Source organism: Columba livia, chromosome 1 (assembly GCF_036013475.1).
Source record: "Columba livia isolate bColLiv1 breed racing homer chromosome 1, bColLiv1.pat.W.v2, whole genome shotgun sequence".
Classification (NCBI taxonomy): Eukaryota; Metazoa; Chordata; class Aves; order Columbiformes; family Columbidae; genus Columba; species Columba livia.
This window is the reverse complement of record NC_088602.1, coordinates 31,822,575-31,850,131: the sequence shown is the minus strand read 5'-3', so window position 1 is coordinate 31,850,131 and position 27,557 is coordinate 31,822,575. Positions and strand designations below refer to the sequence as shown.

General features: G+C 41.3%; 1 protein-coding gene across 2 annotated transcripts; it reads right to left on the bottom strand.

The window, feature by feature from the left end:
* Window positions 1–86: 86 nt before the first annotated feature.
* Window positions 87–27,121, bottom strand: HTR2A (5-hydroxytryptamine receptor 2A). Of its 2 annotated transcripts, none has more exons than XM_065053961.1 (4): window positions 26,162–27,121; window positions 25,019–25,691; window positions 20,105–20,305; window positions 87–1,615 (listed from the first exon to the last, which is right to left on the bottom strand). In XM_065053961.1, exons 2-4 carry the CDS (start codon window positions 25,431–25,433, stop codon window positions 816–818), a joined length of 1,416 nt encoding a protein of 471 aa, XP_064910033.1. In that variant the 5' UTR covers window positions 25,434–25,691; window positions 26,162–27,121; the 3' UTR covers window positions 87–815. The 2 variants fall into 2 exon arrangements, with proteins under 2 accessions (XP_064910033.1, XP_005501872.1); XM_005501815.3 differs by having other exon boundaries at window positions 25,019–25,673.
* Between the last annotated feature and the right edge of the window lie 436 nt (window positions 27,122–27,557).

Genomic DNA, 27,557 nt, shown 5'->3' with positions numbered 1-27,557 from the left:
TGAAAAAGAGAAGGGAATCAAGCCTGATAATTACTTTTGAAAAAATTACTTTCAAGTTTTTAGCAGAACAGATGGAAATTTTGGAATGGAAATAAAATACAAGACAAAAAATAAAGGTTAAGAATGGTGGTAGAAACAAAGGATCATTCAAGTATAATTTGACTTCGACGATTGCTAATTCGAACTATAGAACAAATGGCAGGAAAGCCCAGTTACATTTCAGAATGGTCATTCAGAAGAAAAAATAGCCATAAAAACACTGTTACCAAAATGTCCATAGAATTAATCTATACAGATTTTAATAGAGTTTTCTTTAATACTTTAAAATTTATTTTAAATATGTATTAGCAAACTAACCATAATTTTATTTAAAATTCCATAAAGTGCTCATTCAGTTAATGATAACAAAATTCTGTTGTAGCAAGACAAACTAGCTGGAGCCTACTCTGTGTGGACATCAAAGGGCAGCTTAGCTTTCATTTGCAAAGAGAAAAGAAATGCATGGATTTCTTCATAGCCTATGTTATAATACCAGAAATTGCATTTTTTTCTTTAAGAAATATATTCTTTAGAATATTAAAAAAATAAGTTTAATAAAGCCTGTGCTTAAAACAGCCAAAGTACTGTATGAAAAAAAATTGCACATTTGATACCATTTCAACCCTGTTTTTCATCCGCAGGATAACATGAGGCATGTGTGATGTTATTGGAGGGTCTCTTGAACAGGGCTGATATTCCTTAAGCTATCAGAGCTTCTCTCAGCCAGGTGAAATGTTCAGCGCACACACAGTGGTTGTCATGGCAGCTGCCAACCGTCACACACCGCTAACATTTTCATTCACAGGGCTGATACTTCCCTTGGAGGTACCATCCAAATGATGTATTCCGATCGTGACCATCGAATAATCCTTAGCCATTATTTTTGCCTCTTTTTTCAAACTCTTCATTTGTGCTAGCTGGAGCTGGCTGGAATTATACGCAAGTGCTGGGATAGTGTTCACTAAAATCAGCTGGAAAGGTTTCTTCTCCTCCTTGTAGCGACACTGAATATAACGAGAGAAAGCCGAGCGGTAGGTTTTGTTGAACAATGTATATACGAGTGGGTTGACAGCCGAAGAAAGGTAGCCAATCCAAACAAATACGTTAAGTAGTTCTCCAATGACTTCTTGATTGCATGACTCCTTGCAAATTACGGCCATCACATTGGTGATGAAAAACGGGCACCACATCACAACAAACAGAAAGAAGACAATGCCAAGAACCTTGGAAGCCTTCTGCTCGTTGCTGATGGATTGCATGGTTCTCCTCCCGGAAGTCCCCACGTCTCTGTTCAAAGAGCGCTGAAAGAGTTTTTCTGAGGACAGGGAACTCTGAGGGAGGAAGCTAAATGAAGCAAACTTGGTCTTTGGGCCAATGTCATTCACGCATAGCATAGCTTCCTTCTGCAGCGACTTGATAGTTAAAAAGTAGGTAACCACCATGATGGTTAGAGGGATGAAGAATGCCACAAAAGAACCTACTAGGACAAAATTGTCATCTGCAAGTAAACAGCTGTCTTTCTTAAACACTTTGGAGTCATCTTGTAGTCCAAAGACAGGCACAGGCATGGAGATACCTGAAGGTGGATTAGAGAAAGAAGAGGTTAAACACAATAATAAAAAACATGATTTTCAGTCTCCAAGAAAAATAAATTAAAAAGCGCTCTTAGCTATACACAGATCATTTCTCAAGTAATTAATGGTTATAGGACACAAACGAACGCTAACAGAACCACAATCAATAGACATCCCAAAACAAACTGAATTTATATATGGGAAGGAAAAATATTGCATCTCATGTTTCAGCAGCAATACAATGCTAGTCCTGTTCTTGGGACATTTTACTGGGGCTACACAAGAAAAGGTGCTGTGTGAAACATTGGTCTTGTAGGTGTTGAATTTCAGGAACCACGCTGTGGTCTGCCAAGCTCTGGCGTTTGTGCTGCCACCACCTTTGCAGAGTCTTGGTGAAGAGAGACAGGGGAAGAGCAGCACTGGTGTGACATGGGATTTTGCTGTTGCTCTAATCTGAATTTCCTCTCTCCCTCAAAGAAACCTCAGCCACAGGTATTAATAGAACACATATGCTTCCACCCAGCTGTCCCATGACACCTGCTAGCAACAAGAGCACGACTCCTAACATTCTTGGATCTCCAGGCTTTCTTCTTAGTTCCTGCCACCTTGGCAAAGGCTTTTAGCAACTATAATAAAGATGATACCATGTCTTTTTTTTCTGAGGTGCCTTAAGAGTGGTCTTGAGCTATTTTTCATAAGAGAATCAAAAATATTCTGCATACTGGTTTCTGACTAGGCTGTCAAATACTGATTTTAGGAGGAAAGATAAATTTTTATCATAGGTCTGAGAGTAATCTTTCATTGGGTCTTTTTTCTTTTCTCCTTGTAATCCCCATACAGCCGGCACAGTCTAAATGCTACAAAAACTTTCCATGGCAACAGCCAGAGGGAAGACGAGGACAAATTAAGCACTGAGAGACACCGATGAGCAACCTGAGATGTGGTTCACCCAGCAGGACTGCCAAGGTCCCTTCATGATACTGCATCTGCTACAGGTTTCCCTCTCAATACACAGCCCTGAGGGCAACAACAGCCCTGCAAACTTTGTCTTCCCCCTGCTATGTCCTTGCCCTGTCATGAACGGCAAGGCAGGTGGTGAAGTCCATTCTCATTGGACTCTCTGTCTGATTCAAGCTCACTCAGCCATTTCTTCAGGGACTTCTGCAAATGTTGCCACTGTCTGTGTAAAATCAAGCAGCTGCTGTTTCTTTGGTTGTTGTTTTGGGTTTTTTTTTCAATATTTGTCTCCTCCCTTCCCCACAGAGGGATGCTGTCTCTCCAAGAGGGGCAACGTTCAGATAGCAAAAGAGATGATGTGTTTTGAACACAGTAGAAGTGGGGTTGTGAAGCAGGGAGCGATAGTACTGTTTGGATAAGAGCAGCCAGGAGTCAGTCTCCTATGGAAAGTTAACATCATCAGGGAGCTTCAGTCCCCTTTGCATCTTTGAAGAGAAATCCCAGATTCTGTATTTGGCTTCTGAGGAAGAAAAAATTAATTAGAGAAGAATTTCTTATGATGTGAGGATGATGCTGTGCTCTGCTTTGTCCCCCGTGTGCCCAAGAATGTCCTTACTGGTTCACAGAGTCCTGAAACTCATCCTCTCAACATCAGAACTTCAATGGTACCTCTACCTCCCTTCTTTTCCCTTCTTCCCACTCTGGTGCTTAGACTGGGAGCCCTTTAAAAGCAGAGGCTGTCTCTTCATTTCACAGATTTCCAGTGCCCAGCATGACAGCTCCGGTCCTACAGGTTGGCTGTGGAGTTTGAGCACAGTACAAAACAATAATCATAACAGTAATAATAATATTAAACTATTATTCTCTTCAAATGTTCCATTCTTCTGGTGCTTCTGGAGCTTCTACAAAGCTCTTTATTTTTCTAACACCACTGCTCTTTATTTTTCTAACAACACTGTAGCTTATTTTATCTGCACAGCTTTGAACTGAGTCATGGCAATGCCTTGGGCCAATATACAAAAGTACTATTCTTATCTGCCCAAGGCAGAAGCTGATGGAGAGCCTGCGGTATTGCCCTTTCTGTTTCTGTTCAAAGACTGTACAAACCCTAAATTCTTGAACTTGGGCTGTGAGAAACCACTGAGTGTGATGCAAACTCATAAAGTGTGTGGCAGCTCCTGGATCAAGCTGATTAAATCTTCCAGTAACTCCAGGAAAGCTGCTGCCTAAAATGGTCGGAGTTTTGCCCGACTGGTGGTACTGAGGGAGAGGTCACCTGCAGGAGCCGCATCGACCAGCCATGGCTGAGTAATCTGGGGTGCAAATCACCTCCAGGGAACTGGGGAATGCTTTGAAGTTAATTTTCTCTTTTGGATGAGTTGAGAGGATACTGAAAGCATCCAGCACCTCCCAGCTGCATGAAGACACAGCACTAGTCAGAGCAATGCCGCAAGTTTCCTGTCTAGTTCTGCCCTGTACAGATAACAGCAGGGCTATTTTTTCCTGTAATTCAAGGACCTCGTCTGAGCTGCAGAGATAAAATAAGCAATGGTATTGACAGAGTAAAAAGATGGCTTTCGTTACTACAGACCTTATGGTTCTGCTGCATCAGGAGGCATGGGAGGAGAGGCAGCAGCACTAGAAAGATGAAAATTTTAGCATAATTGCAAGCTTTTTTCAATTAAAAGGCCACAGTCAGCTACAACTCCTCACCCAAAACACAAAGGCAGCAATTCCCCATCTCCTTTGTTTTATTGTTGGTAGCTTCTGGAGGACGGGCATCTAAATCCGGATTTCTGGCTTTAAAAAATGGAAATGAGCTTCAGCTTTATAGCTGGAGTTTCCACATTTCCTTGTCATTCCTTTAGCAAGTGCAGAAGTGCTGTTCACAGCAGAGCTGTAACAGGCACTGCTAGTCATGTAAGTTTTTCTGAGTGATGGTTCAAGGCATCTTTCCCCTACAGCAACAGGTAACTGTATAGAGTTTGAGAAAACTGTACTACAGTGTTGTAACAGAAAACACCGACAGCTGTAACCTGCTTTTTGTGCACATTCCAGTTCAGATGATGTAGGGCATCCCACAAATGGTATTGTGGCATTCCTGCATGGAATAAATTAACTTCCAGCCCAATTCTCTCTTTTCATATCTCTACAGGGACTAAACTTACTGCTTTCCTCCCCAGTGGAACAGAGTTTGTCCCTCAACAGGTAGCTTCTGTTTTCTGTAGCATGGGGATAGCAAATCCCAGTGAGGACATGGGAACCGAATTCAAAGGTAGTCATATTTAAACTCTAAATAAAGGAGCTTCCATGTGCAACTCATGTTCCCTATTTTGATGCGATTTTTAGGAAGCAGCATACAGGGCCAAGAATGTCACCCACATGTCACTCGTGTTTGGTCAAGATCGAGCTTGTACTGTAGACACATAACAAAAAGTCACAGTCTAAGCTGTATTAGCATTATTGCAGCTGTCTGAATTCATTCTTAAAGATCAAAGCTGACCAATCTATTTCTCCTTGATGATTCAGATGTGTCATTTCTTGCTGGTTTTATTGTCCTTGCTTTCCAGCTCCCTGCTCTTGGTGACTGTTGATGTTTAAGAAGAAACAGGCTGCGTCTGTGTATTCAGACATCAGGAGATGAAAATCAGCTTCACAAGAAAGGATCACGCAGTGCTACCAGGCAGTGACGAGCAGGTACTTGGGAAACGGACCATGTGCAAACAGTAGATCTGGAGGAAACAACCTGGCAGGGCTGTAGCAGAACAGCTATTCCACACCCTGCCCATTCCATGTTCTTGGCTCCCACTAGCTCAGGTCAGCCTGGAAAAAGTCTTGATAACCCTTGAATGCTTTTTTTACTGTTTATCTTATTCTGTTTCAAAATCAAACTAAACTGAGACAAAGGAAGCACTCGGCACAGAATGCGAGCAACCATTCAGGCACCAGAGGTATATTAACCACTGTGTTTCCAGTTGACATTTCCACTTAGAACATTTTCCCTTGTGGACAAACCCTAAATATTATGTTCCTGTGGTAGAAGGTAGTTTATTTATATAATATAGCTTGATTTATACACAGGTGGCTGTTTCAAACTCTATGGACTTTAATAAACCACAAAACAGAACTCAAACGATAAAGATGAGTAATAAATCCTGCATTAAACCTGAAGCATTTGGACACAACTTCAGAATGACAAAAGGCTCTTGAAAACACCAAAGGTTAAGAAGTAAAGCAATAGCATCCTTCTTTTTGTTCTCTCAAAAAGCCTGGTAAAACCGACAAAGGTTGATTTAGTGGTACACATTGCTGGCTTGCAAATCTTCAGAGGTGTAAAGCAGCCATAAAATGTCTTTAACTGGACAGGTAAACTGGATTTGCAGCTGCCTTGAGCTGCTGAGATTGTCAATGAATCAAACCCAGAATTTACAATATGCCCAGCAGAATGGCACACTTGTTCTACTTAGGATGAAGAGAAGGAGGGGGGAATGAACTGATAAAATCAAGGTTCCTTTCATGAAGTTCCCTCCAAGCAGATACTGTCAGTCACAGGCTTTCACCTCACATATATCCATTTCAATCAATTTGAATACAAATGAGCATTACTATATGCCTTAATAAATGCCCAAGGGTTAGGAAATGTCTTTTAGAAATGTCTTTACAGTTTCTCAGCAAAATTTGTCACCTTTGTTCACCTTCATATGAAAAAAGAAAAAAGCCTCTCCAGCTCAAGCTTCAGCAGTGGCATTGATTCATAAATACTCATGTTACGGGCCCAGTCATGGGCACATCAGATGTGCTGTGGCACTGGAGATCTCTGAAGGGATTGCTGCTTGGAGAAGGCTGGTCTCTCCTTAAAGCAGCTCGGTGTGGCAATGTTGTCTAATTTCTTTAGAAAAACCCATGCATGGTGTCTAGTGCCTTTCTGTAATCCAGGAATGCCTTTCCTTGGTATATCTACAAAATCAAAGAACAAACACCCATCCATACATACTTGCTGCAACTCACGGCATACAAAGCATACCTCAGTTTCCTGTTTTATAAGAATTGCTTTGATGCAACATAACCATTACATTATTTTCAACATTTTGGACTGAAATAACCACACAACACAATATTTATTCATTTGGGTTACCATGGTGCGCTGTGTGGATGTTTGCTTGCTCTAGGAACACAGATCACAGGGAGCCACTGGTTGGCGGAGGACAGTGCATGGACCATGTCCTTCTCTGAGTGTCAAGGATGCAAATGTGTCTGGACCTTGTATCAGGAACTGGAGTTTCACAACAGCTCCTTATGTGCTTTCACTTAAATATCTACAGAAGAGCCGCTCAGTTTGGCTCTATGTCTTTGTTTGACATGTGGCACTCACCATTACACGAGTCATTATTTCCCCAGACCTGCAAACACTTCACTGATTTCTGCAAAAATCTGAGTCTCCTCCTGATTTCTCATTTATGTTCTCAGTCCTGAAGCCTATTTCTTACAAGTAGAGAGATGTGTCTGTCCAAAATAATTTGCAGGACTGTGATAATAAATTAGATACAGAATTAGAGGAACATTACAGGGAGGACAGAGCAAGAAATGAAGGACAGTTGCCCCTTTTTGACGCAACTGATTAGAAACCCAGGGCTCCAGGATGGGCTGAGTTATGAATGGAAAGCACTGATGGAGTCATTTGCTGCTTTGGTATAATCCTTTTCCCTTACAAAATGTGAATGCAGCCCTGTTTCCCAGGGGCAGCAAGAACCCAATAGCAGGAAGCAGTTTCTTTGCTCTTGGTTTTAAGTGCTGTTCCTGCCTATACACACCTCAGATCCCCTTTCTTAGCTGTGCTGCAGGACTTGTTTACAGCAGTTCTGTGTATTTTGTGTCTGCTCCTTCCTATTTCATTGCTGGATTTTCTGATCCTTCTGAGTATCTGAGGAAGGCACAACCTTTTGCATAGTGATTTTCACTGGAGCCTCTCCACCAATATAGTAGTTACTTTTCAGCTAGTGACATTATCTTTGGTTTGGGCAGAAGCTTCTGCTAAGGTGCTTATTGGCTTCTCACAGCTATCTCAAATCGAGAGAAGTTGTTATCCCCCAGTGTAATGTGATTACCCAGCCACTAAAGGGACTAGCAGAGGCATATAGAAGTCTACACTTACCAAATAGCTAGAAAGAAAGAAAGATTTATAAATGTCCTGAGGAAATTTATTTTGAAAAAAGGATTTAGGGACTGGGGATTTCAGATTATAGCATTCATGTATGCCGTGAGGAGCAATGGTGAACAGACCCTGATGGTTTCAGCTGAACAAGCAGAAATAGTCTTGCTATTACAACCAAACGATCTTAGTTCAGTGCCAACAGAGGTTTGTATAGGCTGCCTTCATATTCTGTGGACTGCAGTGGGCAGAGAGAAGGACTCCAAGGAGTAAGAAATTGTTGGACAAAGCTGTGCTGCCTGGTCTGGTCTTTCATAAGCAGGAAGGCAGTCACATTTATCAAAGCTAGTCTTGGTATCTCATCTGAATATTAAATTTTTCAGTTATTTTCTAATGTGATTGTAGTTGTTCCCAGGTAATGAACTCCTTAGCTCTTGACTGCATGTTGCCTCATTTTAACTGAAGCTCTGCAGTGCTTCTGTCTCTGTAGAGTAAAAGTCTTTCTGCTTGGAGTTAGCACACTGGTGACTTGCTGTGTGGGACAGCCACAGGTAAAACCTTCACCTGCAGGACCAGCAAATAGAACAAGTATGTTCTTGATCAGTGGAAACCTCAGAAAATTGGAAGACTTTATCAATTTATAGAGAATTTTTTTTTCAGATGACACATAGAATGATAGAATCATAGAATCATTTTGGTTGGAAGAGACCCTCAAGATCATTTACCATTAACCTGACTCAGGCATTAAACCATGTCCTTAAGCACCTCATCTAAACACCTTTTAAACACCTCCAGGGGTGGTTACTCCACCACTTCCCTGGGCAGCCTGTTCCAATGCTTGAAAACCCTTTCAGTGAAGAATTTTTTCCCAATATCCAAACTAAACCTCTCCTGGTGCAACTTGAGGCCATTTCCTCTTGTCCTATCACTTGTTACTTGGGAGAAGAGACCAACACCCTCCATGCCACAACCTCCTTCCAGGTAGTTGTAGACAGCGATCAGGTCTCCCCTCAGCCTCCTTTTCTCCAGGCTGAACAGCCCCAGTTCCCTCAGCTGCTCCTCACCAGACTTGTACTCCAGACCCCTTACCAACTTTGTTGCCCTTCTCTGCACTCTCTGCAGCACCTCAATGTCTTTTCTGTAGTGAGGGGCCCAAAACTGAACACAGGATTCGAGATGCAGCCTCATCAGTGGCCAGTAGAAAGGGACTCCCTTCCCTCATCCTGCTGGAATACTTGCATTCCATCTGCTTGTTTACTACAGCATTTTTATCTACTGAGGGAGAGAACTTTTCCTAAATAAGTAAGAAATACCAAACTGCCCAGTAAATAAATTTTTGCCCAATATGACTGAAGAACAAAGTTATGTGTACCACTTGCCGTGTTCTTACAGAGATCTCCCATGGATTCAATGAATCTCCCGTTTACTGTGCTTGGTTGGACCTTATGGTCTAATTCTGAATATTTTAGTGATATTAACCCTGGAGAAAGATATCAAAAGACCCCAGCCCTAGACTCAAGTGTGTCAGCTTTTACATAAAAAACGAATATTTTTACCTTGTGTAGATTACTGTGCAAATACAGATAATTATAAATGCATCTACAGGGAAGAAGAGGGAGGATTTCTTTTTGCAGCGAAGGCCGGACAGAGTTGTTTAGTTCCAGGATGTCCAGGAGTTTGAAAGCTAATAATAGAGCCTAAAAATCCTTTTCCTCTTTAGTGATCCAGAGGAACCCACTCAACCTAATCTCCAGTAAAGAGCATGCCATTATGCCACATAAAGCAAACTTGTCCACCTGAGAAAGCACCATCCTTGTGTTCCTCGGGTGAAAACTTAGCCCATCTTTAGAGAAAGGACACATAGCCCTGCCAGGAGGGAGACAGGGTGGTATGTCACATGCACAGTGCCTGAAGGAAGTCGAACCACGGCTGCAAAAATCTAGGGGTAGGGAGAGGTTTCTAATGTAACAATAAAAGACTTCAAGACCTCTCACCCTCTAATTTAATTGCATTATTATTTGCAATATCAATTTATTTGCAGTCTAGTCTTTGGTGAGGTTGGGACTGGTCACCATCTGTGTGCAATAGAGACTGGTCACTATCCCCAAGTCTGGAAAAAGCAGAGAGTAAGGCAGTGTCTGGCTAAGCATGAGGAACCAGCTTGCCTGGGGTATGCTGGCTGAGCAGAGCCCAGGTCTGAGGTAGCCAGATGGCAGCTACAGTCCTGTTGTCAGCTGGGAGTCAGTAGGGAGCTGGGCTACAAGTTCTCCTCCAGGGCATGGAGGCTGATGATGGCTGTGTAGCCACTTCATCCATGGTGATTAGAAGTGATTAGATGTGGCTGACCTTGTGATAAAGAGCCTAATATTTAGTTTGAAAAATTGCAAGAGGTGCCACAGGTCTCCAGCCTCGCTCTGCACAAAGGGATGATCTGCTGCTCATTCATACTTAAAGCTCCTGAATGGACAAATCTGCTACTTCTGTGGCTCAGCAAAATGCAGGGTAAACACACTTTTTCCTTTCTGTGTACTCAGTTATTGTTGTTTAAATTACACTGGTGTTCTTAAGTTCCGTGTAGCAATGGTTTGATTTCTTCTCAAAAGAAGTTACAAATTTACAGGTGTCACTGACTTAGGTAAATATGTTAATTTGAAAACAAAAAGAACCTCTAAGTGGGATCGGCTCCAGCCACCTGTGATATCACTCCTGTTCAGCACAGGACCTTTTTGTATTTCATAGAATCATAGAATCATTTTGGTTGGAAGAGAACCTCAGGATCATCGAGTCCAATCATAACCTAACCTAACTCTAGCACTAACCCATGTCTCTAAGAACCTCGTCAAAATGCCTTTTAAACACCTCCAGGGATGGTGACTCCACCACTTCCCTGGGCAGCCTGTTCCAATGCCCGACAACCCTTTCCCTGAAGAATTTTTTCCTAATATCCGATTTAAATATCCCTCTCTCTCCATCATCACATCAGATGGCTTGGCATTGGTCACAGTTCAGGCCCCTAGGAGAATAGATTTGGGGATAGCTGTGCTTTGAGAAAGAAAGAAATACTATACATTTGTAACAGGGTCTTCCTGGATCACACATTGTCAGTCTGCCTTTTTAGCTATGAAGCTCCTGAAGGCTCCTCAGGGCTAACTTATTCTATGCTATACATGCTATGTACACAGTAACGCATAAAAAAGATTAGACAGACAGACAGATAGATAGATAGAGTAGCAAGAAGCTAGAACTTACGGAAAGATCTTAGGTATTCCACTGTGTTAGGTATTCCAATGTGATGGCTGCCGGAACAGTCTAAGTGACATGATCCTCTATTATCCCAGTTTTTATACTTCTGGGCTTTAAATTATTACTTGGTATGATTTGTTGAATGCTGAATATTTACTTAACTCTGCCTTGTTCCTCCTCTGAACTGAACATAATTTTCTATTGATATCTCTCTGAGATTTCTCCAGCAGTGCTGCTTGGCCTTCTTGAGTAGTTTAACAGGAGACTGAATGTAACTATTAGATAAGTTGTTTAATTATTATTATTTTTGTTAGCGACAATTTTGCACTGAGTCTGAAGGGCACAGACAACTAAAACTGTAATTCTTCTGGATTTCCTAGACCTCAGACCAGGTCCCATTTTAATTTACATCTCTTATGGTTACTTGCAGAGGCTGCTGATGAAGCAAATGATCAGCTTCTTACTAGTTATACAAGGATGCTGCACCAATGGCTGGACAGTTATTTGGGTAAATGTCCTGACGTGATGGATAATTTGGAAGGAAAAAAACAGGACAAGAAGCAGCTTAGAGACCTGCACTGGTCTGAACATCTTGACTCGAGATCCTGTTCTTTATGCTTCACTGCCCACCCAGTGGGTAATGCCCTTCACCCCGAATGACCTGCTCTTTTGTCAGATCACTCAGTGCCCTGATCACATGTAGAAGATGGCAGGATTGAAGAAAAGATGAAAAAGTGTTAGAGCATATATTTGCCATCTACCGATGTCTACATAGGTGCTATAGCACAATCCCTAGGGCTATCTTTCTTGCTAAATATGTCACAAACCACCTTGAAAATGAAAAATAAATACATGACCTACCCTTGCCATAAGAAATGGCTACTCTGCATGCTGGACAGACCTCCTCATGTCCTACAGTAGTATACAAGGCAGGCTTGTTTAACCCTGGGAACATTCAGCCTTAAACTTTTGGGCACTTTGACACGCTGCTCACTCAGTGCACCTGAGACCTAAAACCACAGTGTTTATCCTGGGATGCTCACAGTTCAGCCCAGCCTATGGTCCTAGCAATAGTGGTCAATTTGACATGTCAAAACTTAGATCAAATACAAAATCATAGTGAGGGTTATCTTCTGCTGAGAGGAAACAAGTCTTCCCGGTGGGTGTGATTTACTTGCAACATAAGTGCAGGGCTGAATACCATGAAATACATAGTTCCAATTTTGATCATCCAGAAAAGAGGCCCTTTATTGCGATGCCTCAGCCTGCTTTCAGGATGTCACTGGAGTTTGACAGACCATTTTCCATCAATGACTCTGGAGGACATCATAGGATAAACCAGCTGACAGATATTTCTAAATTTGTTGTAGGTAATTAGGAATACGTTGTTTCAGCTCTGACAAAACCCGGGACTTTTATTAGCTGGGCTGGTACTTAGAAATGGTGCCAATAGCATGGGCCAGAAATGCATGGGGAAGGTTAATTGCAGCCTAAATGTGCAATAGTTTGCAATGTTTCTGGTAATTGGGCTAAATGTTAGGATTTCATTTTAAAGCAGAATTCTGTGATATGTTTATTTTTCCTAGCATTATCAAATGCGAAATCTGGCTTAGTTAAAATTTGATGCTTTAAAATACATAAAAGAATCTGTGAAATTGCACTGTATAGTTTTTAAATGAACAAAGATTTCTTTGTTCTTGACATTTTCTTTTATGCAATACAGTGCTACTTTAACAACACTATTTTTAATTTAGAAGGCGATTAAATGCAATTACAGTGTACAGATGACAGAGTCAATAAATCCTAACATGATTCCTTTTCTGCTTATTTATACTGCATGTGGCTTCTGCTATGCAGAAATCCCAGTTCCTCTAGTTAGAGATGCTCAGGTAATTCCTTGGTCAATATAGGATCCCTTTTTGAGCATGTACTGTTGTGGAGACCTACAGGAAGAAGACCAGAGCAGGACTGTGAACATGTCGTTTCTGCACTTTCCAATACCTCACATAGCACTTTCTGCAGAAAAGAGTATCCTGAGGTAGGACCTAAGCCCATCCTTCACCCTCTGGATGAGGAATCCATTCTGGATTCTTGTATGTATTTCACACTGTGCTGGGTACACAACTGGCTAAAAAAATATCACCTTTTGGAGAAAGAGGAATAACTTAAAATAGGTACTGTGGTGTTGCTGCCTTTTTCCTTAAAACATTCCGTTTACTCTGAAGTATCTTACAAAGAGAGACTGGCTGATTACAGGTCATATTGCCAATGAGGAACAGTTACTTATTCATTCAAAGAAACCTGATAGTAGAATCAGCCTGGTCCAATTGAACATAGTGCTTTTTTGCTGTCAGCTTCAGGGGAAGGAGAGCAGGGTCCTTATGGTCTTCAAAGCAAATACAAGTTTTAAAAAAAAAGACAATGAACAAATTCTGTCATCTGTAACTTGACTAACCAGGTGCTTTTCACGTAGCTCTGGTATTAAAAATACAGCTCTATTGTTTAAAACTTGCCCTTAAAACTATTGCCAAAGCAGAAAGAAAAGCCACATGTTAATGTTAATACTCATATTGTGAGCATTCCTCATTCCTTTTTACCTGTAAAGCAGAATGTTTCTTGCAAAAGAGGAGCTCACAAAATGGGTGTGTCCCTTTTTCAGAGGCAAAAACCTTCAGCTCCTGTTAATCAGTAATTGCACAATGAAAATGGTAAATCTGTCACAATAATTATTCTTCATTTGTCAATATATGTACTCGTATAATGTATTCTTCCCCATCCACATGTATGCCAGGTTGCTCCATGCCTCTGGTTTGGGAATGTGGCCATATGGATTTTTATGTTGCTTCTTTTTCTCTGTGTTTTCAAATTTGGAGGATTTAGAAAGCAGTTTAATGATTACCATTCCTTTAGCATTTTTTCATAAAGAAAAGCACAAGGTTGGTAACACCTCATAATCAGAAAACGAAAACAATATATAAAAGTTCAAAATGCAAGCTTTTTTTAACCTTCACAGTTATAAGAGGGAGATATGTGTGGCAGGCTGTTGGGATGCTGGCTGGGATGTGTTCACTCTTCTGGGAAGAACAAATCAAGAAAAAGATTCTGTTGCATGGGAAATACAGGAATAATTTACATCAATGAACAAAGTAAATATGATATTTATGTCTCTTTCTCAGAATCATCTTACGTAATGTCTCATAAACAGAATGTACGTGCTAGCCAACTCAGAAATGTGTATCACAGCACTGAATATTAGCTTCCCTTGAACAACCTACCCATGAAGCATTATTTACTCATTAGTTGTCACTGCTGGTGGGGTCATTAGTATAGCAATGAACTTTGTACTGCCATGACTGTGAGTAACTACAGAGCTTCATACATTGTATCTCTATAAAATGATACAGTGAGGATCTTATTTCTGTGACCTGGTGTTGAAGCTCTAACACTTCATTTATGAAATATTGTGTCTTGACCCTTCATTATAGTCAATGCAAATTTTTCTATATTTTGTGTCACTATTTCTGACAGCATCTTTATGGCATTTTATTTTTATGGTGGCATCTACATCCATAAATGGGAAGGGCCCCAGGGGATTGTACAAACACAAAAACTATAAAGTTTGCCCTTGAGATCTTCCATCTGTAAAGAGCAAATAGTATGCTCACTCTTTGGGAGATGGTTTCATGTGTATGATACAATGAAATGTCAGCTAAGGAAATTATTATAAATACTGCTAAGAATCCAAAGCCAAGTTTTCCGAAGAAATGGAAGCAAAGTGAATGACTACATGGTAAAGAGTGTAGTGTCACAGATATTTCAAGTTTAACTCTAGCATTTCCAAATGTAGGTACTCAACTTTAAATTTATATTGTCGGAGTATGGTGCTGTGTGTAATTATTTGCAATTTTGCATATTTTGGCAGTGTGTTCCATGTTATAACAAGTGATCTTTTCCTGTGCCAACCCATCCCTAAAATAAACTAGAATTAAGTGGCAAATGATAACTATGTCATCTAGAAGAAATGGAGGATGTGGTTGATCCAGAAGAGGGATTCCCAGCCTGAAGCCCCTTGGCTATATTTGCCTTCTGAAAACAGTAAAGGGGCTTTCAAACGAAGGCTGTCCTTGGCAGAACTGAGTGGCTGATGTGCTAAAGGCCGCCAAAGCTGTCATCAAATGACAATGATGGTGGTTGTCCTCTCCAAATCCCAGTTGCTTCCCTGGCCCTTCGTACTCTGTAGGACAGCAAGAAGTCATGGAGAGAAATGGCAGGCTGCCTGAGAAGAGAGAGAAAGCCTCTGTGTCAGCATAAAGCTTCCTGCTGCCAAATCACCAGTGGGCTCAGTTGCACTGGACTTCTTCATATACCTGCAGGTAACTTTTCGCACTTTGGAGAATGCTGCTTGACGTGCTACAGTATTTCTTTATTTTTGAAGCCTTGAAAGCAATGGCAAAATTTTAAGAGAGTTGTTCTGTGGGAGATATTTCACCAGTTTCAGCCAGTTCCACTTCGGATGACTTTTCTGCATGAAAAGTACTGAATAAATCTGAGTTGTTAGCAACTGGGGAGAGCAGAGACTGCCTGGAGGCCACGAACAGATGTATAGGCTGAGTGAGAAATGATAAGAGAAAACTCAGCTAAGAGGATTTGGGTTTCATCAAACTTCACATTACTTAGACCATTAATAGAGCAACAGAGAGAAATAAGGACTGAGGAATGACATCTAAGGGCTTACCGTTCATGACTGTAATTCTTTTATGTGGCCTTTTCAAGGATTTTTAAAGAAGAGAATGATGCATTTTTGTCCAGTTGCAGAGCAATAGGTTTCTCAGGCCCACTTAGGACTCAAAGGTGCTTTACCTGTATTTTTCAGCATAGCCTCTGTTTACAATTCTGTAGACTCCAGTTAAACCCTATTCAAAATTCAACTCTAATTTTTCTAGGTAAGGGCTTTTTATACCTGTTCTCAGTAATGACCTGTGTGCTTTAAACCAAATGGAATAATTTTCAGTGTTTAACTGGCTTTTGCCTTCAACAGCTACAAATAATCTAATTATCTGGCCACTCTGGGTACTGGATGATTTAAGAATTAAAGACATGATTAGAATCTGTTACACTAATTAGAATCCATTTTAAACCAATTGCCTGTGGCATTACATGGTCTAGTGAAAGAAAGTCTGCTGGCTAAATGCTCTTCTTCCACTAAGTGCAAACCCAAATATTAGTATGATTTAGTTTTTTAAAATAATCTAAGAAAGTCAAGATTTCAGAAGTCAAGTAAATAAAATCATCTGTCCTTTTTTAATGCTTTTAAAAAATATTTCATATATCACTGAAGCCAATGGAAGGAAGACCACTGATTGATTGATCTTTGGATCAAATTCGCTGAACAAATTTGTGAATTTAGTGAATAAAAAGAAAATTGTGACTTCAGTGAATAAAAAGAAAATTATGAATTTAGTGAATGAAAGTGTTATTACTTAGGTAAGTTGGAAGTCATAATGGTAGATTGAGAAGCACTGGGAGAACTTTTGCATGCCCCACAAAACAAACTAGAAGCCATGCCCCACAAATCAGCTAGAAGTATTTGCAGGAGCCAGTGATCAGGTGGATAACGATGATACAGCTGACATAATGTTCCTGGATTTCCAGAAAGCTCTGACAATGCTATTTTGTCAAAGGCTGTTAAAGAAATTAAACTCTAGTGGCAGAAGAAGAAAGGTCCTTTTGTAGAAAAAGGATGGGTTGAAAGACAGAAAACACTGGGTAGGATTAAATGGTTTGTTTCCACAGTGAGCAGGGTAGAAGGTAACGTCCAGGAGCCCTCTATGTTTATCAGTGCTGTTCATCCCATCTGTGACCTGTCTGCTTGGACACTGGAGCTGAGTAAATGTGCTGTCAGCACACAACTGTTGGCTGTAGAGAATTGCAGAAGGTCCTCATAAATCTCAGCTAATAGACAGCAAAGTAGCAGAGAAAATTCAGTGCTAAGAAGTAAAGAGTTGTAGGTTAGTTGGAGGGAACCCTATCTAAATATGCAAAACTATTTGTCATTACTCAGGAAAGAGAGGAGTGTCATGAAAATTATTAGAGGACTTGAACACCTCTCATTATGAAGAAAGGCTGAGAGAGTTGGGGTTGTTCAGCCTGGAGAAGAGAAGTCTCCAGGGAGACCTTATTGGGGCCTTCCAATGTATAAAAGGAGCTTATAAGAAAGATGGAGAGAGACTTTTTATCAAGTCCTGTAGTGACAAGACAAGGGGCAATGGCTTTAAACTGAGAGTAGATTTAGTTTGGACATAAGGAAGAAGTTTTTTTTACTATAAGCATGGCTGGAATGGGTTGATCCATCGTTGGAAGTGTTCAAGGTCAGGTTGGATGGGGCTTTGAGCAACCTGGTCTAGTGAAAGATGTCCCTGCGTGTGGCAGGGGCATTGTTCTAGATGATTTTTAAAGGTCCCTTCCACCCCAAATGATTTATAGCCCTGCCATTCTAAGTAGCACCGAAAGCATGCGGATTGGTAAATGTTACATGGAGCATGTTTGTGTTCAGAAAACATTTCCTATTAGTAAATGATATAGAACTTACACGGAAAACACTTCATTCTTCAGAAACCATTTCGTGTCTGTTCTGACTTGGATCATGGCAGATCAGGACAGGGTCAATGACAGACTGACAACCATTTGCACGGGTGAACTGGGATCTATCAAGTTTCCTTATAATACTGGCATTTTTATTCTATATGGTATAGCAACACGCCATGGTGCAATCTCAGTCCAGCCTGGCAGTGACTAGCTCAGCAGATTCTTTGCAGTTTGCTGTGTGTTTGCTTCCCTGTCTGTCCTCTGGAGGACATCACATTTGTCATTCATGACACAGTTGCCAGGCCAGGAACTGACCTGTCTTCCTTGAGCTCATCTCCCCATGGCCTTTGCGTCCACAGGACTAGCAAACCGGCTCAGCATCACTTAATTCCTGCACACCTCAGCATGCTTGCCTGCATTCATTTATATCTATTTAACCTACTCACTGTTTTGATGGCAGGTGGTGTGCAAATGAGATGGAGTTTACCCTATCTGCCCCAAAATTTTTCTGGCATCCACCATTCCCTCACATGTGTCCTTACCCAGCTGCAGTAAAGCAGAACTCTTCACTCTTCACTCATCCCACACTTGAGTGCTTTCCAATAAAATACAGAGTTGTATTTTTCAGAGGTATATAAATAGAGACCATGTTGTTATCACTTGCTGTAGTAATAACAAATAACATCTGCGGCTTGTCTGATCACTGTTAGAAGAAAATTCTCTAGAGAGCAGAAAAGGTGTTTTTACAATGGGTAAATTGTTATCAGTTATTACTGCAAAGAATAGTCCTAACTTTTGAACTGAAATATCAACATATCAGAGAACTAAAGCCTCCTGCTACAGGACATAAACTGTGTTCTAACTAAAAGGGCTTAAATAATACATTTTTCTGGAGTCATTTAATAGTGAGCTAATTCAGATACTCTGGCAGTGAGCTGCTGCCTAAAAAAAGACACCGAGCAGTGTGGATTGCTGGTTTGCCCCTGGAATGGTCATTCTGATCCTTCTGTAAATTTATTTGTGTTTAAAAAGGACAGTTATTTTGCACACGCCAAATACAGGCACCACACGCAATTGCAGACAAAAACAGTATGTACAAATTGAAGCAATGCTTGACTTTTCTAGTTATATGGAGAACACACTGAAAATTCTTGTACTTAGCAGTGTCCAAGATTGGAAAAACTGGACAAAGTAACATGTTTTCTACTGGATTGATAAAAAAGTCACTGATATAAGTGAGATACAAGGTATGATTCGTCTAATCTAAATGAAGACATCTACATCTGAGTTGCTCCAGACCTCCTTTATAGTTGAGCCTAGGGTGGAGTTCACCTGGCCGGTGCAAGACATCTAAATCTGATCACCTGAATGCACCCTGGAGCCACACATGATGCTGTTGAACCTCACCATATCTTGAAGGATGCAGAACTGTCCTCCTGTTGAGTGCTCTTTATATTTCTTGCTGTGCAGCAGAAAATACAGCTATTTTAAGCCATAAATATCCTGAACTGCTTTTTCTCAGACTCTGGACCAGGATCAAACAGGAGACCAGAAGATGATTCAGAGCAGCAGGCAGGCACAGTGTTAGGCATCGTCTCCTTTCCTTCCCCTTAGAAGGATGATAACAAATCACAATTACCCCTTGCAATAATTTTTATTAGCCAGGGAAGAGGCTAATTACCTTTGATTGCTGGCAACACTTACCTCTTGCAGGGCAAAAGTGTGGATTTTTTCCTGATTCTGAATAAATGAGCTGCCAATGCTCAGGGGGGTCTACAAAAGCAAAATAGCTGAAAGGGAACTGTGCTTTCAACATGTTTGAGAACTTCCATCCCGGGTGTGTGAGGACATCCCTGATGGTATCAAACACCAGACTCTTCCCAGCTCCCATGCCATGAGAGTGCTCTGGACCGAAGATGCTGCCACCATGGGAACGGAAGAGCAACACTCCCATGCCTGGGTTTGAGCCTCTGAGGTTTTCCATCACAAATTGATATTCATCTAGGGAGCCATTCATGGCACCTATTTTAGGCTGCAACCCTGAGCTGTCCTGTGGAGAAACTTCTCTCATTTATGGTGAACACAGAGTATCTAATGCCTCCTGAATAGGATGCAATAAATACCCTGCCCTACACACTGAGAAAGGCAGAAGAGATCTGCCCATAAGAAACACCTCTAAGCAAATTACCCTCATAAGAAGTTGGGAACAACTGACTTACATAAAACAGGGAGATTTTTTTTCATTTGAGATAGTTTTTTCTTTTCAGACATTAACGTAATGGTGGATAATCAATATGGGAAATAAACACATCTTTAAAACAAACTTGAACCCAATAGTCCTATCACTGATGTATGTTCTATCAGTGACAGTGCTGCTCAGTACTCCTCCATTTCCTGCTGTTGATTTCCATTGCATAATTACTACATTACAGCACTTCTTAGACTGTGGCAAGCAAAATACTGCAGGCAGGGAATACAGATTTAGACTGCAATGTATGTCAAATCCTCTCAAAGGCTAGAAATGTGCAATTACATGCTGAAATATTGCCTCACTTACCAACTGATATGGTCCAAACAGCAATTATTTTTGCAAAAGCCTTAGTTCTTGAGTTAAACCGGCTGTGATGAATGGGGTTTCGAATGGCAATATAGCGATCCAGTGAGATGGCACAGAGGTGCATGATGGAGGCGGTGGAGAAAAGCACATCCAAGTAGATCCAAATGGCACAGAGCTTTCTAGGTAGAGGCCATGCATATCCTGTACAAGACAAAGTTGACATCAGCTAAGAATATGACATACACCTTTTGTTGTGACACATACATCTTAGTGCATGTATCTTTCTAGGAGAAGCTGGTGGGAAGTGACACTTTCAATAGGGCATGCCTGACACTGTTTTAAGAAACCTTTTTTTATTTGCTTGCAGACTTCTAATTTTGTAGCTGTTGAGATTAACTCTGCTTCTTTCCCAGGGTACAAGCAGTGTATGTTTTTTTTCTTTTCTTTTTAATTCTATTTGCAGACGCTTGGTGTTATAATCAACCATTTCTGGCAGCAAATCTATGGAAAGAGAAGCAATTTTGTCATTGTATTCCTGCAAGTTCTCAATTTTGTTTTAGGACTTTTTATCCACATGATTACTGCATTATTAATACCTGCTGATATGCAAAGGTGCCTGAATTCTGAAACTGAAACTTTCAATTTAGTGGCAGGTGAAGAAAGAAGTGTATTTTGTTGCATACCAGTGATATTTATCTTGCCTGTCTTTGGGTACCTACCATTTACTTCAATAAGGATATTCTCTGTATCAATGAATATTGATAGGCTCCTCCAGAAAGAGGAATCCAAAACAAAAGCATTAGTGTTTACCAATATCCAGCCAACATCTTCGCTGCAAACTGAGCCTTCCCTTTTTTCCTTGTTCTTTTCACTAGCCATGAAGAATAATTGATCACATGCCTTTCTCGAAGCTATTGGAAGTTGGCTATCCTGTCTTGCCTATTTTTATCTTTTCCAGACTAAGCAAAGCCAGTTCCTTTATCTTTTGCTTGCAGATAATGCTTTTAAAGCTTTTGTGCTTCTTGTTTCCCTGCCCTGGAATATATTTAATTTATCCACATTTTGCTTATCCTTCAGTAACCAAAACAGGAGTCATTACTCTTGCAAAGGCCTCCTGACTGGTAAGTGAAATACAAGATCACTTCATAGGTCTTGCAGGGAATGTCCTTACTTACACAACCTGGAATGATGAGTGCCTTCTGTATAAAAATATCATACTAATGACACATGCTCAGCTTATGATACATTTTGAGATCCAGATCTCGTTCGGCATCCCTGAAGCCTGGACAAATTTCCCCAGCAGTAGTTGGTTTGCTGTCTTTTTCCTAAGTGGATAACTTTGCATTTATCCTCACTGAATGTTATTTGTTCATTTCAGACATTCTCTTCAGGGGTTCAGGTGATTGTTGATGATTCTGATGTTGTCCCTCTGAGTGCTTGTAACCTCTGAGTGCTTTGGAAACCTCTGAGTGCTTTCCAAAAGCTTGGTGCTTTTGGAAAGCTGTGTAAGCTCATACTGTCCAAGTTGCCAGGAGCAAATGCTGAGCAGACCCAGGCTAAGCAGGACTCCATTCAAAGGCCCTTCCTAGTCCTGCAGGGAACCACTAATAACTCTCCTTGGAGCAAGTTTTGCAGTTAGCTGTGTCCTTAGCTTGTTATGATTTTGTTTAAAGCATATTATCTGAGTTGCCCATAACAGTGCAGCATAGGGCAATGCCAGAGCAGGTACTGAACACGCTGGTGTTTCAGGGGTGTGTCTGTCTCCTTTGGAGATGATACAATACAAGATTTGCAACAACAGGAACAGAAAGAGAGGCAGAGGAGCTAGGTCTGTGTCAAATTAACCTTAGTCTCAGGCAGCACTGGGAAGACCTATTTCTTGGTGCTATTTGACTGCTGTAATATGTGCTTACCCTGACAAGTCATACAGTATTTATGAATATGTTTTATCTTGTTTTCTGGTCCTCCAGTGGGGAATCCAGTCTCTGGAATGTGTTACATGAGGGTTTGCTTTCAGGGGCAAGTCTTCCCAGCAGTCTCTCCGTGTCAGGCCACCACAGTTTACAGAGGGAAAAGCAACAAAGTATTTTTACACTTGACAACATGTGTCTGTTCTCTTGCTTTAGTGCCCTTTAGGAACATGTTTGTTGTACCCTTCTAAATCTCTTGTCCTTACTCTAGATGTGGATGGAGCAAGGACAAAACAGTATCCATCAGATAACAGGGCGAAGAAAGGGCCAAGTACGTGAGAGGAGCCAACTGTAGATGCAATAAGAGTTAGGAAGGCTGTAAATAGCCTCCAGGCAGGCCTTGGGACATTTTATGTGTCTTTGCCTTATGCTGTGCTCTGGCCACTGTCCAATTCAGCCCTCCATGTATCCAAGAGGAAACAAAACAAAACATAACAAAACACGGCTGCAATTTAAAGATCGGGTAGGCCATCTCTAAGGTCCAGGATTTTATGTGGTCCATAAGAGGCAAGGCAAGGAGGCAAACACATGAAGTTATCCAGGATGGTTGGGCTGCTGCTTGTTGGCACCAGGAGGTTTTGAGTGGAAGGCTAAGGACATGCTGTAGAGAGAGGAGAGAGAAGAGAGAGAAGAGTGAAGAGAGAGGAGAGTGGGGAGAGGAGAGAGGAAAGAGAGGAGAGGGAGAGGAGAGTCCATAGGATGGGAGGTTGCTGAGGAGGCCCAGTGCACCGTCCTGCCTGGTCAGAAGCACATCAGCTGAAGCTGCATCTAAGATCAGCACTCAGCTGGTCAGCAGTCCTCTGAAATGCCTGGTCTTTCCAGTGCAACAGGGAGTTACACAGAATCTGCCAATAATCCCGACAGCTTCTCAACACGGGCATGGGGCAAGTCTCTGAGGCAGGAGCAACAAACATCTGGAACCTGACATGTGATTGGGTGGGAACCAGTGCTGCTGTTGAACTCCGTGAATTCTCTGCTCTGTGGGCACATCACCTTGGTGGGAGTCTTTTTCTCCAGAGGAGGCTCACGCTGTTGGGTGGATGGAGAAGCCTGACTGGCCCAAAGACTGCAGGTTGGGCAGATGTGTGGCTGGTGTGGCAGGGCATTCAGAATGGGAGTCATCCACAGTAGCTGTAAAGCTCTCAAGATGGCAATCATCTCTCTTTTGAGCAAAACAGTTCCCCTTCAAGGGGTTGCAGGGTGGGTGGTGAAACACCCTTGTTCCACAGCCTTGGAGGTACTCCAGCAGAGCAAAGCAGATGCGAAGGCACTCCATTTGGGCTCAGGACTGTCAACATGGGAAATGTGGCTCACGCTGGCTGTGTCCTGGCCTTTCTCTGAGTGGCTGAGGCCAAGCAAATGCTCCTGTATAAGGGGAGATTTCCCTCTGCAGCATCATTGGTTGCCCTGGAGAGGTTGGGGGTTCACCATGCCAAGACAGCTCTTCTGGTACCTGTGCGCAACACCAGATGATTTTTCACACCAAGTTACCCTGCAAAGGCCTCCCCTTCTTGACCTGGCAAGGGAAAAAGCAGGGAGAGAGGAGGGAATGCCAGCACACTGCCTTGCCTGCAGCTTTAGGTGCCCTGCTGCTCCTTTGTGCAGCCATCACAAGGGAGGACAACACAGTCTTCCTCCTGCAACAAGGATTTCGGCTTCGCTGCATGCAGGAAATCCCATGTCCTGACCTCCAAATTGCTTCCAAGATGCAGGTTTCAGGTGCCTCTTTCCTCAGCAGCAGAGCCTGGCCAGCAGGAGTCCCCGTTGCATGTCTCAGGGAATCACTCAGAATTTAAAAGGGTTTTGCTAATCTCATGCATCGGAAATTTTCTGCTCCCATGGCTCCCTTTTACACTGTTTCTCCCGCTAAAGGTAATTGCACCACTAATACAATAAATCACAACGTTACACCGTCACTGATGCCAAATACAGTCTGAAAATGCTACTGAGCACAATCTGTGTAGAGATACTGAAACTGGGAAATAAACTTTCAATTTTCTGGATGAAATCTCTCTTAAATCACAGGCTCATGCATGGACCTTTAGTTCCAAAATAATGAAGCAATAGAAATATTTACAAAAACCTCACTTTCCTCCTGATGTTGTCCAGTTTCCCCTTGAACTGTAGCAATTCAGTTCTGGCACTAGAAATCTTGTTTCTCAAAGTTTAGGGATTATAACAGCCTGACAATATTGGTACTGAACACATAGGCTGCTGCTTTTTTCTACGTGAGATGTGCTGCAAGTGATTTTGATGAAAATGAGAAGAAAGATCTGCTACTAATGACCTACAAGGGTATGAACTGTAAGTCATTATTCACTTAATTGTTAAATGACTGCTTTTAAGAAATCATAGCTTTGCATTTGTAAATGTTACTAAAAATTAGGCAGAATTATTTCCCATTCATTTTTAAATTTTCACAATATTTATGCTAGCTTTTGCTGGTAAGTAGATGTGAAAGTAGGGCACTGGTTTTAAGAAAATTATTTACATTTTTGTTACTTCATTAAAAGTAATTGGAGGGGTTGCCTACTTTGAATCTAAAGGTAGTCATTAGTGCTTCTATGCATATTTGCAGAGCAAAGTAACTGGCAGGACCTTACATTCTCATTAGGAATATTGAAAATTACTAGCCACAGAAAAACACTGAAAGAATAGAGAGAAGCATCTTCACATACACTTTGAAACAATTCCTTCAGCAACAGATTAATAAACTATTGTCCTGGACTGTGCTTAAAATGCCTGTCACTAGAAATTTAAAGTAGGAAAAGATTCAAGTACTTCACCTGTTCGTACATCCCTTAACCAATTACACATATTTCAGTTTGTATGGAGTGACTACAATTTTTTGTGGTAAGAGAATGAAAGAATCAAAACAACAACATATGCATGCAATGTTTAAAGCTTCTCAATACATGCAGTAAGTTACACAGCTAATACTCACCGTACAGTATGGTTAACATTGACACAGGCATTACAAGGAAACCCAGCAGCATATCAGCTATTGCAAGTGACATTAGAAAATAGTTAGTGGCATTCTGTAGTTTTTTCTCCAGTGACACAGCCATGATGACAAGAATATTTCCAGCAATTGTTAAAACAATCACTATGACTGTCAGCAGAGCTGGCCAGTTTTTCTGTGAAAGCTGAAACAGAGAAGAGTAGCACGGTGGAGTCGTGCTACTTTCACTCGAAACATTGGTTAGGTTTTCAGAGTCCACAGTCAAGTTAAAGAGATGTGATGCATTAATCTCTCCAGCTCCATAAACATTTCTGTAAAGTCTTCTCTCATGATTTATTTGTATTAAAGATTTTGCAGTTGGGTTCGCAGAGCTCTCCTGATCACAAAGAATATCCATTGCGAAGTCTGAAACCGGTAGGATAAATAGTGAAAAACAGGAAATTATCGCCCTTTGTCACCATCGGGCTTTATATTCCTCAGTTGTCCATGCCAGAAGTTGAAGGAGCACAATCTTTTATCGGCCGTATTTTTGCCACTAGCGTGATGTAGAAAAACATACCAGAATTACTCTGAATGCTGAAATGTTTTGTTTTCAGTTCCATAGGAAGTCCAGTGTAGGCATATATTGAAAATCCAGCTGAAAAGCAAAACCAAACTGTAGGATAGAGAATGTGGACTTGAGGCTTCAGAGAGCAAAAATGTTGGAGAAATAAAAGAGAAAAAACTTTTGCAAACCACTAGGACTCCCCTCTGGAGCTACATCTTATTGCTATTGGTAACTGTAATCACACAATTTTAAACACAGCAGTATTAAAATAGCTTGCCATACAAAACAGAAGAGCTCTTGCTTCCCTATTAAGAAAGTTGATTAAAGATTCCATCCAGCATCTTTCTCTTGAAATAATTAGACATGCTCTTATTTATAGTTTATCCTTCATAATATGGCTGATAGTTTCTGACTTGTGTTGTATTTCAGTATCACTTTCAGCCTCATATCAGAGATTACACATTCTGCTCCATGCTAGTTTTTATAGCTAATTGTACCTTTTGGCCCAGCCTGGCTTCAAAATGGAAATTAAACAGGTAGATACTATGTTAAAAAAATAGAATTTAAGGAAGACTTACGTTGTACATCAGAGCCCACTCTCAAAATGCAATTAGGTTCACTTTGTACAGATTCACTATATTCTTCACTGTGTTTAGCCAGTTTTGCGTCCCTTTTCTTCAGTCTCCTCCAAAATGGTGGTATTTGGAGTAGTTTTTTGACTTCTAAACTGCACACTTGAGTGAAGCCAGTTCCTGTGCTGCGAGGCTTGTTCTTTTCTTCTGAGAGATAGGCTGCTTGCCGACTCTTTCCTTGTGCCTTTCCCCGCCCCAGGGCAAGCTATATTTAAAATAATAACAATATCAGAGCCCTTCTCAGAGTGACACAAAAGAAAGAGCACACACGCACACACAGAAAAAAAAAAAAAGCAGCCTGCACAGAGCAATTACTGATTTCAACAGGAATGGAATTTCTTGCTTGCTGCCTTGTTCGGTTTGTCAGACCTCCCACTATCGGGATGTCACAAACTGCAAGGTAGCAACAGCAGAGGAGGGCAGGGGAGGGCAGACCAAAGAGGGACTTTTTGGTAAACTAGAAGCTTTTGCAGTGTGTATTTTGGAAGTCCTCTGCTTGGGTGCTTTTTTCAATGCATGCTTTCCATTTGCAGAGGATGGCTTGCAAACACAGCTGTGTGCAATTACAGTGTTTTACAGGATGCAGGCTTAAAAGAGACAAAATCTAAGACTGACAACGGTAGATACTAGTGAAAAATGTAAGTATGAAGCTTTTTGCATGCAGAGGAGTAATTATGACATACTTAAAAGGAAGGACCAATATTCAGTCCCTTTCAGTTCTGACTCCAGGTCTGTGATGAAATATTAACAAAACTGGCAATAGATATTTATAAAAAATAGAAGTCACTCTGATGTCACACATTTGTTAGGATGTGGATGTAACGATTAATGCCAGCAGCCTGCCCAAAGGAAGTGTCCCAAATGAGGCAGTTCAGGAAAGCAAAACAGCATATAGCAGAGGCGGAAATAAAAGAGCCTTCCACTATTTCTGCCTTGTACCTCTGCTGCCAGGACACGGATGAACAAGTAGCCAACTCTTCTGTTTTCCACTAAACCTACACCCAGATTTTCTGAGACTTACAGTTGTCAAATTTTCAGCTGAGTGGGTCTGCTTCTTCCTTGCCCATACTGAAATAGCTTAATTGAGGCAGCCTCAGGCATTTGGCAGTGAGAGCTTGGAGAGGTGTGAGTTGTCACCAGGCACCGGTGGGTCCCAGCACACCCACGGGAGCTCAGTGTGCTCCCATAGCTCAGCTCTATGTGCAGCACCACTAATCCTGCTGCAAACACATGTAGAGTTAGTACAGCTCAGCAGACACATGCTAATCTCTTCAGGGGTCAAAATCTTATCAGACTCTCAGCGCACCCACCTACGCACATCTGAATCTGTAAGGCAGTGTTA

Bases quoted from the DNA above. Each gene is read 5' to 3' on its own strand.
- HTR2A (XM_065053961.1), bottom strand. From the start codon at position 25,433: ATGGATATTCTTTGTGATCAGGAGAGCTCTGCGAACCCAACTGCAAAA. The intron at 20,306-25,018 runs GTGAGTATTAGC...TGTCTTGTACAG, and splicing joins AATGTTAACCATACTGTACG to GATATGCATGGCCTCTACCT. The intron at 1,616-20,104 runs GTAAGTGAGGCA...ATCCACCTTCAG, and splicing joins TGTTTGGACCATATCAGTTG to GTATCTCCATGCCTGTGCCT.